Below are 14203 nucleotides of genomic sequence, written 5' to 3' on the forward strand. Positions count from 1 at the left end.
TGATGAGTAGCAGAGGAACACCAGGTCTTATCTGATGACATGGAGTCTGATCTGTATAAAGAGAGGCTGTGATGAGTAGCAGAGGAACACCAGGTCTTATCTGATGACATGGAGTCTGAGCTGTATAAAGAGAGGCTGTGATGAGTAGCAGAGGAACACCAGGTCTTATCTGATGACATGGAGTCTGAGCTGTATAAAGAGAGGCTGTGATGAGTAGCAGAGGAACACCAGGTCTTATCTGATGACATGGAGTCTGAGCTTGATAGAGGCGATGATAGAGTAGCAGAGGAAAACCAGCTTTTCAATCAAATTTTATTTGTCACGTGCCGAAAACAACAGCTGTAGTAGACCTTACAGTGAAATGCTTATACAAGCCCTTAACCAACAATGCTTTAAGAAGTTTTAAGAAAAAAAATTAAGATAAGTGATAAGTAAAAAATACAATAAAAGTAACAAATAATTCAACAGCAGTAGTGAAATAATCGAGGCTATATACAGGGGGTACCGGTACAGAGTCAATGTGCGGGGGCACCTGTTAGTTGAGGTAATATGTACATGTAGGTAGAGTCAAAGTGACTATGCATATATTATAAACAGAGAGAGGCAGCAGTGTAAAAGAGGGGTCTGGATAGCCCTTTGATTAGCTGTTCAGGGGTTTTATGGCTTGGAGGTAGAAGCTGTTAAGCCTTTTGGACCTAGACTTGGTGCTCCGGTACCGCTTGCCGTGCGGTAGCAGAGAGAACAGTCTATGACTATGTTGACTGGAGTCTTTGATCATTTTTAGGGCCTTCCTCTGACACTGCCTGGTGTAGAGGTCCTAGATGGCAGGAAGCTTGGCCCTAGTGAAGTACTGGGCCGTACGCACTACCCTCTAGTGCCTTGCAGTTGGAGGCTGAGCAGTTGTCATACCAGGCAGGGATGCAACCAGTCAGGATGCTCTCGATGGTGCGGCTGTAGAACCTTTTGAGGATCTGAGGACCCATGCCAAATCTCTTCAGTCTCCTGAGGGGTAATAGGCTTTGTCGTGTCCTCTTCACCACTGTCTTAGTGTGTTTGAACCATGATAGTTTGTTGGTGACGTGGACATCAAGGAACTTGAAGCTTTCAACCTGTTCCACTACAGCCCCATCGATGAGAATGTGGGCGTGCTTGGTCTTCCTTTTCCTGCAGTCCACAATCATCTCATTTGTCTTGATCACGTTAAGGGAAAGGTTGTTGTCCTGGCACCACACGGCCAGGTCTCTGACCTCCCTATAGGCTGTCTCATCGTGGTTGGTGATCAGCTCTACCACTGTTGTCATCAGCAAACTCGATGATGGTGTTGGAGTCATGCCTGGCCATGCAGTCATGAGTGAACAGGGAGTAAAGGAGGGGACTGAGCATGCACCCCTGAGAGGCCCCATGTTGAGAATTAGCGTGGCGGATGTGTTGTTCCCTACCCTTACCACCTGGGGGCAGCCGATCAGGAAGTTCAGGATCCAGAGGCATAGTGTTTAGTCCCAGGGTCCTTAGCTTAGTGATGAGCTTTGCTGTAGTCAGTGAATAGCATTCTCACATAGGTGTTCCTTTTGTCCAGGTGGGAAAGAGCAGTGTGGATTGCAATAGAGTGCATCATCTGGGGATCTGTTGGGGCGGTATGCAAATTAGTGGGTCTAGGGTTTCTGGGATAATGGTGTTGATGTGAGCCATGACCAGTATTTCAAAGCACTTCATGGCTACAGACGTGAGTCGGTAGTCATTTAGGCAGGTTACCTTAGTGTTCTTGGGCACAGGGACTATGGTGGTCTGCTTGAAACATTGGTATTACAGACTCGGACAGGGAGAGGTTGAAAATGTCAGTGAAGACACTTGCCTGTTGGTCAGCGCATGCTCGGAATACACGTCCTGGTAATCCATACTTGCCTCAAAGCGAGCATAGAAGTAATTTAGCTCATCTGGTAGGTTTGTGTCACTGGGCAGCTCGTAGCTGTGTTTCCCTTTGTAGTCTGTAATAGTTTCAAGCCCTGCCACATCCGACGAGCTTCAGAGCTGGTGTAGTATGATTCGATCTTAGTCCTGTATTGATGCTTTGGCTGTTTGATGGTTCGTCGGAGGGTACAGCGGGATTTCTTATAAGCTTCCGGGTTAGAGCCCCGCTCCTTGAAAGCGGCAGCTCTACCCTTTAGCTCATTGCGGATGTTGCCTGTAAATCCATGGCTTCTGGTTGGGGTATGTACTTAGTCCCTGTGAGGACAACGTCATCAATGCACTTATTGATGAAGCCAGTGACTGATGTGGTGTACACCTCAATGCCATCAGAAGAATCCCAGAACTTATTCCAATCTTTGCTAGCAAAGCAGTCCTGTAACTTATCTGATAACATGGAGTCTGAACTTGATAAACATATCAAGAATTTTGCAGACCAGTTCAGTAGCCTCAAATGCAGAGAACTTGCCTTCGAATTGGCACGTAGAAACAACATCACTGTTCCAGACAGCTGGTCAGGACTTATTGCACATTTTGTTGAGTTACAACCTGAATTTTCTCACTGATCTACACACAATACCCCATAATGACAAAGTGAAAACATGTTTTTTGGAAATGTTTGCAAATGTATTGAAATTTAAATACAGAAATATCTCATTTACATAAGTATTTACACCCCTGTGTCTGGGTATGTCTCTAAGAGCTTTCCACACTTGGATTGTGCAACATTTGCCCATTTAAAAAAATAAAATAAAAACTTTTTAATTCAAGCAAAAACCTAGCCATGAAGTCCGAGAACTCCGAGACAAAACTGTGTCGAGGCACAGATCTGGGGAAGGCTACCAAAAAATGTCTGCAGCATTGAAGGTCCCCAAGAACACAGTGGCCTCCATCATTCCTAAATGGATTTTTTTACCTTTATTTAAGAACAAATTCTTATTTTCTTATTTTCAATGACGGCCTGGGAACAGTGGGTTAACTGCCTGTTCAGGGGCAGAACGACAGATTTGTACCTTGTCAGCTGGGGGGTTTGAACTCACAACCTTCCGGTTACTAGTCCAACGCTCTAACCACTAGGCTACCCTGCCGCCCCAGGGTAGCCTAGAATAAGTTTGGAACCACCAAGACTCTTCCTAGAGCTGGCTGCCTGGCCAAACTGAGCAATCGGGGGAGAAGGGCCTTGGTAAGGGAGGTGACCAAGAACACAGTCTGAATGCTAAGCATCACGTCTGGAAGAAACCTGTAACCATCCCTATGTTGAAGCATGGTGGTGGCAGGATCATGCTGTGGGGTTGTTTTTCAGTGGCAGGGACTGGGAGACTAGTCAGGATCGAGGGGAAAGATGAACAGAGCGAAGTTCAGAGAGATCCTTGATAAATTTGCAAACATTTCTAAAGACCTGTTATTGTGTGTAGACTGAAGGGGGGAAATATTTTTTATCCATTGTAGGAAAAGGCTGTAACGTAACAAAATATTATCGACCCCCGTCAGAGAGTTTCTGTGTATGGTCGTTGTTGTTAACCATCAACTTTATCTGTCCTCTTCAGGTATGCGTGTGTTGGTGGATGCACGGGAGAAGCTTCACATCCCCTGGGGTTCCCCTGACAACCAGGTGCACGGAGACAATGTGATGTCGTTCGACACACGGTCTGTGATGATGGCGAACGGCCAGATGGAGACGAGCGTGTTTCTCAAGTACCTGCCCTCCATCCAGGTCCTGTGGGCCGACAGCGGAATACAACAGGCCTACGACAGACGCAGGGAGTTCCAACTGGTTAGTACACACCCAATGTACACGCCCCCCAGGGTTTCCATTATCCCTCAATTGCCGGCTTATTCATTGCTGGAAATACCAGTCAATGGAAATATATTTGACTGTCATGCTTATCAGGCTACAGGTTAATTTGCATTATTTAGTGGAATTAAATTGGCCTGTGTGTGTTTTCGTTAGTCATCATGTATCTTATTTATCCAACACAACTATCACAGCATACAGAGCTTATTTTGAGTGAGATTTTTCCAGCAGCTCCTCAGCTGATTGCCTTTGGTTCCGCAATGAATGTGTTTTCCTCAATTCTAAATGCAATTGCATGTTAAATCGTTTTGGTGCATGATGGGGGGAAAAAAATAGTTACTATTTTATTCTCAACTGGTAATTGAAGCGCGCCTCCCATTCACCATTCCGGTGCGGGCAACAGTCTATCAGCGTGCCCCGTCACTTTACAAATGGAAGCTGGAGGCGTGTCTTACCTTTACTTCAAAGTAGGCTATAGGCTAAATTCGATAATGGAAATGTGGAGCCATTTATTTTTTAAAGACTTCATAGGCCACTCGGCATTAAAGAGCAAGATTAGGGGGTAAGGCCCTGCGATAGAGTAGCGTCCTGTACAGATGGTGTGCTTGTACATCAAGCTGCCTCACGCTACAGAAACAGGAGATAGGCGCAGGAGCCTATGAGGAATACATTTGTAATGTAGTGAAGCTGTCTCTAGAGCCTCTTTCATGATCATGTGAAATTTCAATTGCTATGGAAATGCTGGGATGTGTTTTTTTTTCATGAACATGTTTAATTGAATTATTATGCAACTATGATGGTGATAAGATATGGATTACAATTATCATCCAGAATATTAAGGCTATACTCACTTCATGTATACTCACGATACACACACACTCAACCATGAAAATTGTCTGGGTTATTATTTATTTAGACATCACACATTATAGTCTTACTAATTATCCAGACCTTCTATACAGTGGCAATAAAAAGTATGTGAACCCTTTGGAAATACCTGGTTTCTGCATAAATTGGTCATAAAATGTGATCTGATCTTCATCTAGGTCACAACAATAGACAAACATGGTCTGCTTAAACTACACACAAACAATTAAATGTTTTCATGTCTTTATTGCACACATCATGTAAACATTCACAGTGCAGGGTGGGAAAAGTATGTGAACCCTTGGATTTAATAACTGTTGACCCTTCTTTGGCAGCAATAACCTCAACCAAACGTTTTCTGTAGTTGCGGATCAGACCAGCTCAAAGGTCAGGAGGAATTTGGTGGCCTAACATTCTCCTGCAGGATGTCTTGATTAACTTGGGAATTCATTTTTCTGTCTGATAGCAAGCTGTCCAGGCCCTGAGGCAGCAAAGCAGCCCCAAACCATGATGCTCCCTAGAGAGAGACTGAGAGAGAGAGATGCTGTAGAACATCCAGGTGCACTTTTGCAAGCTTCAGATGTGCAGCAATGTTGTTGTTTTTGGACAGCAGTGGTTTCTTCCATGGTGTCCTCCCATTAACACCATTCTTGTTTCGTGTTTTACGTATCGTAGACTCGTCAACAGAGATGTTAGCATGTTCCAGAGATTTCTGTCATCTTTAGCTGACACTCTAGGATTCTTCTTAACCTCATTGAGCATTCTGCGCTGTTATCTTGCAGTCATCTTTGCAGGACGGCCACTCCTAGGGAGAGTAGCAACAGTGCTGAACTTTCTCCATTTATAGACTATTTGTCTTACCAGGGACTGATGAACATCAAGGCTTTTCAAGATACTTTTGAAACCCTTTCCAGCTTTATGCAAGTCAGCAAGTCTTAATCCTAGGTCTTCTGACATCTCTTTTTGTTCGTGGCATGGTTCACATCAGGTAATGCTTCTTGTGAATAGCAAACTCAAATTCTGTGAGTTTTTTTTAAATAGGGCAAGGCATATATAGGGCATCTCCAATCATGTCTCATTGATTGGACTCCAGGTTAGCTGACTCCTGACTCCAATTAGCTTTTGGAGAAGTCATTAGCCTAGGTGTTAACATACTTTCCCCAACCTACACTGAATGTTTAAATGATGTAGACAAGACATACAATCATTTGTGTGTTACTAGTTTAAGCAGACTGTTTGTCTATTGTTGTGACCTAGATGAATATCAGATCAAATCTGATGACTAATTTATGCAGAAATCCAGGTAATTCCAAAGGGTTCACATACTTTTCCTTGCCACTGTACACTCACTAAATCGCATACAATATCACACACATCAACCTACTCAAATCTACTACACAAATGCATCTTGACTCCATTGTCTAACATCTGTGGCATTGGAAAACAGGCAAGGGAATAAAATAAATATTGCTAAAACCTGTTTCTTGAATTCAAAACATCAGACATTTTGTAGCAGTCTTTATATGTACCACAGGAGAACCAAGAAATAAAGAGCGACACCACGGCTGTCGTTTTGGCTTTAATGTCGATCTGCAATAGTATTATGAAAAGACAGGACAAGAACACATCGGTCTCCAATGCACCATCTGACAAGTTGTTCTTTCTCTCTGTGTTTTCTCAGACTCACACAATCACACTCATACATAAAGCCATAATGTATAAAATAATAACCAGTCCTTAATTCAAAGAATGTATAATCTTAATTCTTAGACAATAGAACCATACCTGCAATAGTATTATGAAAAGACAGGACAGGAACACATCAGTCTCCAATGCACCATCTGACAAGTTCTATACCGGAGCATGAAGAAAGGTAAAACACACATCCTGTCTCACATCCCCAATACATTTCTAGGTGCTTTCAGTGTTGACAGTATTGAAATACAACAACTCATGTACAAAAACACTGTAATACAAACAAGCTACAATGTGAAATCGCCTTTATCCCATTCAGACCGTAGAGGGTTAAAACTACATCTCCCATAATGCAACGTTAGCGTCAGTCGGCAGCTCAGCTAGCTAGCAACAGCAATACTTTTTAACACTCTGTAAACTATATCAATAACAAAATTAAAACCCTGAAAGTTACATGTTTCAATAGTCTCTCACTCCCTTGTAACAATATCTACAGCATTAACCTTGGTGTTTTATTTCTTTCACATTATGGAATTCTACAAAGTAGTAATCTGCAACACATACCTTTCTGTGTTTTACTCGGAGCTACGGGTAGTACCAGGGTGTTAGTAGGTGACTTAAGCACCCAGATGAAATAAAATACATTTAATGAAATAAAACCCGAAGATGTTAATATCATGCAGCTACTGTAGCTGCCTACTTAAATTTCCAATATTCCTGTCTATGTGGAAATTCTGTAAGAGTTATGTGAAGGCCAATTAGAGGATCCGATCACATTCTGTCTCCTATCAATACTTTAACCTTTGATCAAGAGAGAAAGAGACAAAGTAATCAAGACAACTAGCTTGATTAAGTCTCCATGTATATCTCACTATGTCAGGGTTTTTTGGTCTCCAAATATCCATAATGTTTTAATGTGTCCATAATATTAGTGATTTCCTTAAGAGCACGGTGATGATAGTATGATTACCTTTACGGTCCATTGAGGTGTACTTAACACCATGATGATTTGATCGTTTGCCTGTAAGTTCAATACATTGGTATAAATATTTTCGAAGTAGTATGGATCATCCTGATTTGGCCAATATTATAGATTAATGAGCTGAATCAGTTTTTAAAAAATCCCCCTTCATATTCAAAAGGATCCACTTTCCTAGCAAATCATTCCTGACTATTTGCACATTAGGATCAACATTTTTGTTAATATCACACCTTTCGGGTTCCTTTGTCCATGACAGACAATTATTTCACCATCCCATTCCTTTTCCTACGCAATTTAATCTAAGGATGTAGAGTGAGTTTCCTGTAAACAGTATATGTTATATTCCTTTTCTTTTAGCCATGTAAAGACAGATCTTTTCTTATCTGCTAAGCAGTTACAATTATAACTGGATATCCTTATTTCACCCCTTACCATAACTAGATACTAAATTGGTCTAAATAGACCATAATTAGTGCTTGTAAAGTTACTGCCATAAGAGGCACTATGACAGTCAAAAATAGAGATTTCAAATTGCAGGAGAGTTAAAATGGCTATTTCATCAAACTTCAAATGATTAGAATAGTACACAACGCAGAACAACCAGGTTAAGGGTCAGTGGCCCAAGCCCACGAACAGGAATATTCCAAGTTCAGACAGAAGGAGGGAGTGAGATCGCTATGATCGCCAATACTAAAAATATTGAATTTTCATGAAATCACAAGTGCAAGGTTGTTTTTACAATATATAATTGATATGTCAACCGGAAAGTAGCTTCTTCCATAGGCGAGAGAAAGAAAATGGTTGTTGCGCATGAAAATCTGCTGGCACCCAGCCATCCACTGACGCGATGGGTTCTTTCTCGCTCATTTTTCAAAATAAAAGCCTGAAACTATGTCTAAAGACTGTTCACAGCTTGAGGAAGCCATAGGAAAAGGAATCTGGTTGATATCCCTTTAAATGGAGCGAAGGCAGCCTATGGAAAATGGAGCTTACAAAATAGAAGCCACTTCCTGGTTTGATTTTCCACAGGTTTTCGCCTGCGATATCAGTTCTGTCATACTCGCAGACAATACTTTGACAGTTTTGGAAACTTTTGTGTTTTCTATCCTAATCTGCCAATTATATGCATATTCTAGATTCTGGGCATGAGAAATAGGCAGTTTCATTTTGGGTATGTTTTTCATCCAAAAATCTAAATACTGCCCGGTAGCGTCCCACCTCGCCAACAGCCAGTGAAATTGCATGGTGCCAAATTCAAAACAACAGAAATCCTATAATTAATTAGAATTCCTCAAACATACAAGTGTTTTACACCATTTTAAAAATAAACTTCTTGAAATCTAGCCACAGTGTCTGATTTCAAATAGGCTTAATGGCAAAAGCTCACCAAACGATTGTTAGGTCGGCACCTAGTCACAGAAAAACATACAGCCAAGGAGAGGACTCACAAATCAGAAATAGCGATTAAATTAATAACTAACCTTTGATCTTCATCAGATGGCACTCACAGGACTTCGTGTTACACAATAAATGTGTGTTTTGTTCGATAAAGTTAATCTTTATTTCCAAAAACGTCATTTGAAATTGGTGTGTTATGATCAGAAATGCATTGTCTCAAACAAACATCCGGTGAAAGTGCAGAGAGCCACATCAAATTACAGAAATACTCATCATAAACATTGATAAAAGATACAAGTGTAATGCATGGAAATATAGATAAACTTCTTAATGCAACCGCTGTGTCAGATTTCAAAAAGACTTTACGGCGAAAGCACAGCTTGCGATGATGTTAGGTCAGCGCTAGTCACAGAGAACCATCCAGCCATTTTCCAAAAAAGGAGAGGTGTCATAAATAGCGTTATAAATATTCACTTACCTTTGGTGATCTTGATCGGAATGCTGTTCGATAAAGTCCATAATTTATGTCCCGATACCTCCTTTTTGTTCACACGTTTAGCCCAGTAATCCAAATGCATAATGTGCGATCACTTGTTCAGTCGAAATGTCAAAAAAGTTATATTACATTTCATAGAAACATGTCAAACGATGTATAGTATCAATCTTTAGGATGTTATTATCACAAATCTGCAATAATGTTCCAACTGGAGAATTCCTTTGTCTTTAGAAATGCAATGGAACGCAGCTACCTCTCACGCGTGTGATCAGCTCATGCATGGCACTCTGCCAGACCTCTGGCTCAAACAGCTCTCATTCTCTTCTCCTTCACAGTAGAAGCCTGAAACAAGGTTCTAAAGACTGTTGACATCTAGTGGAAGTCTAAGGAAGTGCAATATGACCCCATAGACACTGTGTATTCGATAGGCAATGACTTGATAAACTACAAACCTCAGATTTCCCACTTCCTGGTTGTGTTTTTTCTCAGGTTTTTGCCTGCCACATGAGTTCTGTTATACTCAATCATTCAAACAGTTTTAGAAACTTCAGTGTTTTCTATCCAAATCATCAAATTATATTCATATTCTAGCTTTTGGGCCTGATTAGCAGACAGTTTACTCTGGGCACCTTATTCATCCAAGCTACTCAATACTGCCCCTCAGTCCAAAATAAGTTAATCAGTCTACTTCAGGACAATTTATTCTTAACTAAGACATCATTTATAACCTGAATTTTTCCAGTACAATATAGGTTCAGCAAATCCCCTTGTTGTTTGGGATACATTCAATGTACATTCAGAGGTCACTCAATATTTATCAATAAGAAATGCAGTTTCTGCCTGAAGAGACAAGGCTAACAAGGTAAATACATGAACTAATAGTACAGGTAGATAGCAATAAAAACGTTACTACAGAGAGACAAAATAAGTTGGAGGGAAAAAAACTGGAGGAATTTATTCAAGAACGATCAAATGTAATCTATTACAAAAATAAAGCAAACTGGATAGAATATGCACCAAATTCTTCCTGAATCTCCAACACAGGAATGCTGCCGAAAATAATTTGCAGAAACTCTTTCCTAAAGGCTGTCATCTATGATACTCCAAATGTGACTCATCACCTGGATTCAGTCTTATGTAGCACAATTTGAAAAGTAAAAAAAAATAATTTTTAAACAAAGTGTAAATTCACACGTCACATAACGTTACCTAACAAGCCAGCCAGCTAACGTTAGCTAAACAATGAACAGTGCAAACAATGCTACAGTGCTGGGAGCTAACCACCCACGTTCAATGTTAACTAACCAACATTGGGCTTTAACTATAACAGCAAACGGCTCTGGGAAACAAATAATATCAGCTCGAAAGCCAGCCAACTAACATTAGCCAGCTAGCTAACAGTACACTTTAGCTTGAAATGAAACCACTTTCTGTCAAAATTAGAAAACGTGTAATATCTGAAAATGTAACGTTAGTCTAGCGTTAGCTAGCTATCTTACCTGTGTACATCGTCATGAATGGACGCGTCTCCCTGTCAGGAATGCCATGCCACGGTTTCTCTTAGTTTGAAGATGTAATCCGGAGACAGGTGTTCCCTCCATCTCTTTAGCTAGCATACTCTAATTCCACTGATTTCAAAACTTGATCCTCCAGAAGGTGGGGAGTAACACTTATGCAGCTCCATTACACAGTTGAAAAAAATAAAAAAAATAAACGCGTTCGACAGGATTACCAACACAGAATGACGACATTCTATGGCAAACCAATCCAAACTCCTCTCTCGGCATGTCCAGCCCACTCATTATCTCAGCCAATCATGGCTAGTGGGAAGGTTAACTTTTTTTCTGTGGCTTAACCAACAGGGCTTGTAATTTTAACAATTAAAATTCGTATTTACAGATGGCATACGAGTTTAAGGCACATGAAAGTAAACATATTCAAGAAGGCATTTCTGCCACAAAAAAAAAACGCATGTTGATAAAAAAAATATGTTCAAACGCTCTCCTGTGAAATTGTGACTTGCGACATATGCCTAGTTTCCTGAATCGTGTCACAAATGATTTTTTTAACCTCTTGAACCCATGGGGGCGCTATTTCATTATTGGATAAAAAAACGTGCCCGTTTTAAGCGCAATATTTTGTCACAAAAAGATGCTTGACTATGCATATAATTGACAGCTTTGGAAAGAAAACACTCTGACGTTTCCAAAACTGCAAAGATATTATCTGTGAGTGCCACAGAACTGATGCTACAGGCGAAACCAAGATGAAACTTCAAACAGGAAATGAGCAGAATTTGAGGCTCTGTTTTCCATTGTCTCCTTATATGGCTGTGAATGTGCCCTGAATGAGCCTACGCTTTCTGCCGTTTGCCCAAGGTGTCTGCAGCATTGTGACGTATTTGTAGGCATATCATTGGAAGATTGGCCATAAGAGACTACATTTACCAGGTGTCCGCCCGGTGTCCTTTGTCTAAATTGTTGCGTAAATCTTCAGCTGCAGGCATTTTCCCATGGGATTCAGAGGAGAAAGCACACTTCCACGAACAATATATCATCGAAGAGATATGTGAAAAACACCTTGAGGATTGATTCTAAACAACGTTTGCCATGTTTCAGTCGATATTATGGAGTTAATTTGGAAAAAAGTTTGGCGTTTTGATGACTGAATTTTCAGTTTTTTTGGTAGCCAAACGTGATGTACCAAACGGAGCGATTTCTCCTATACAAAGAATATTTTTGTACAAACTGAACATTTGCTATCTGAGTCTCCTCATTGAAAACATCCGAAGTTCTTCAAAGGTAAATTATTTTATTTGAATGCTTTTCTGGTTTTTGTGAAAATGTTGCCTGCTGAATGCTAACGCTAAATGCTACGCTAGCTGTCAATACTGTTACACAAATGCTTGTTTTGCTATGGTTGAGAAGCATATTTTGAAAATCTGAGATGACAGTGTTGTTAACAAAAGGCTAGGCTTGAGAGCTAGCAGATTTATTTCATTTCATTTGCGATTTTCATGAATAGTTAACGTTGTGTTATGGTAATGGGCTTGAGGCTGTAGTCACGATCCCGGATCCAGGATGGCTCGACGCAAGAAGTTAAGAGGAAGCTAAATATTTTAAGCAGATGTTATCTTTTCTGTCTTCTCACACACTGAATGACAATTACTGCAAGGAATTCTTTCTAAATAAAAAAAAATAGGAACATTTAACAAATGTACAAAAAGATCAGTTCAAAGGCCAAATTACAGAGGAATAACTTTGAGGCTATTAAATACTTTCAGTCTGGAAAAACCCCAGGGCTTAATGGCATACTGGAAGAGGTTTATAAAGCCCTTTTCTTTTATATACTCAAAGCTCCATTTATTAACTTGTTTTAACTACTCCTATTGAAATGGTAGTCTGTCAGGTACTCCGCAGGAAGGTCTGATTTCACTATTATTTAAACGAGTCCTTTTGCAATTTAATGTTGTGTAGAAAAATACTAGCAATCATAGCACTCAGAATAAAACGTTTTTAACAGGTATTGTTCATCCTGATCAGACAGGTTTTTTTATGTGGATAATACATTGGAGATAATGTATGATAACTACTAGAAATAATAGAACATGAAACATTTAAGAAGCTAGGCCTGATATTTATAACAGCTTTTTTAAAGGACTATGATAGACTAGATTTTATTTATAAATGCCTGGATTTTTTTTGTTTTCTTTTTTTCTGTGAGTGTCTTATAAAATGGGTAAAAGTAATGTATAGCAACCCCAGGTGTAAAATAGTAAATAGCAGCGTCTTCTCAGAGTTTTGAGGTAAACGAGGGTGTCCGCTGTCACCATATATATTCGTAATGGGAATCTAAATGCAAGCTATTATTATCAGATCAATCAACAAAATTTAAGGATTAGAAATCCAAGGCTTAAAAACAAAGGTCTCCATGTATGCCAATGACTCAAGTTCTTTATTAAGTCCGCAAACTCGATCCCTCTCTCTTTGAATAACTTTTCTGGACTTTCTGGACTAAAACCTAATTATGGTAAGTGTACAAGATTACGTATTGGATCTTTAAAAAATACAACTTTCATTACCCTGTAGTTTACCGAGAAAATGGTCTGATGGTGAAGTAAATATACTTGGTATTTACATCACAAAATATATAAATGAGCTCTGCACAATGAATTTCAATAGAAAATTTGTTTAAAAAAATAGACAAGCTCCTTCAACCATGGAGAAGTAAATTCCTGTCTATTTATGGAAAAGTTGCACTGATTAACTCCATATCTCAGTTTAGTCACTTATGGCGCTGCCTACTCCTGATTCATTTTTCAAGATTGCAAGATTGAATCCCCGAGCTTGACAAGGTAAAAATCTGTCGTTCTGCCCCTGAACAAGGCAGTTAACCCACCGTTTCTAGGCCGTCAATGAAAATAAGAATGTGTTCTTAACTGACTTTCCTAGTTAAATAAAGATTAAATAAAGGTGTAAAAAAATAAAATAAAAAAAATCGTCGTCCAATATTACCGATTTCCGATTGTTATGGAAACTTGAAATCGGCCCTAATTAATCGGCCATTACGATTAATCGGTCAGCCTCTACTCTCTAGGGTAGGCCAACATCCAGTGAGATTGCAGAGCGCCAAATTCAAATACAGAAATACTCATTATAAAAATTCAGAAAAGATACAACTATTTTACATAGGTTTAAAGATTAACTTCTTGTGAATCCAACCACAGTGTCAGATTTAAATAATGCTTTACGGTGAAAGCATACCTTAGGATTTTTTGAGAACATCGCCCAGCAGACAAATCCTTACAAACAGTAACCAGCCAAGTAGAAGAGTTACACAAGTCAGAAATAGAGAGAAAATGAATCACTTATCTTTGATGCTCTTCATATGGTTGCACTCAGAAGACAATTTATTCAATAAATGTTCCTTTTGTTCGATAGTCTCTCTTTTTATCCAAAAACCTCTGTTCGTGTTTTCTTCAGTAATCCACGGGCTCAAATGCAGT

At 39.7% G+C, this 14203-nt stretch overlaps 1 protein-coding gene across 1 annotated transcript in view; it reads left to right on the plus strand.

Moving 5' to 3' along the window:
• The window catches only part of LOC124048122 (guanine nucleotide-binding protein subunit alpha-13-like), a 36983-nt gene that overhangs the window by 5503 nt on the left and 17277 nt on the right, over nt 1–14203 (plus strand). Inside the window, exon 2 of the mRNA XM_046368568.1 lies at nt 3513–3739. Coding sequence (XP_046224524.1) covers nt 3513–3739 — 227 coding nt within the window. The remainder of the gene's footprint in view (nt 1–3512; nt 3740–14203) is intronic.

The sequence above is a fragment of the Oncorhynchus gorbuscha genome, linkage group LG11 (genome assembly GCF_021184085.1).
Source record: "Oncorhynchus gorbuscha isolate QuinsamMale2020 ecotype Even-year linkage group LG11, OgorEven_v1.0, whole genome shotgun sequence".
In the NCBI taxonomy this organism is placed as follows: domain Eukaryota; kingdom Metazoa; phylum Chordata; class Actinopteri; order Salmoniformes; family Salmonidae; genus Oncorhynchus; species Oncorhynchus gorbuscha.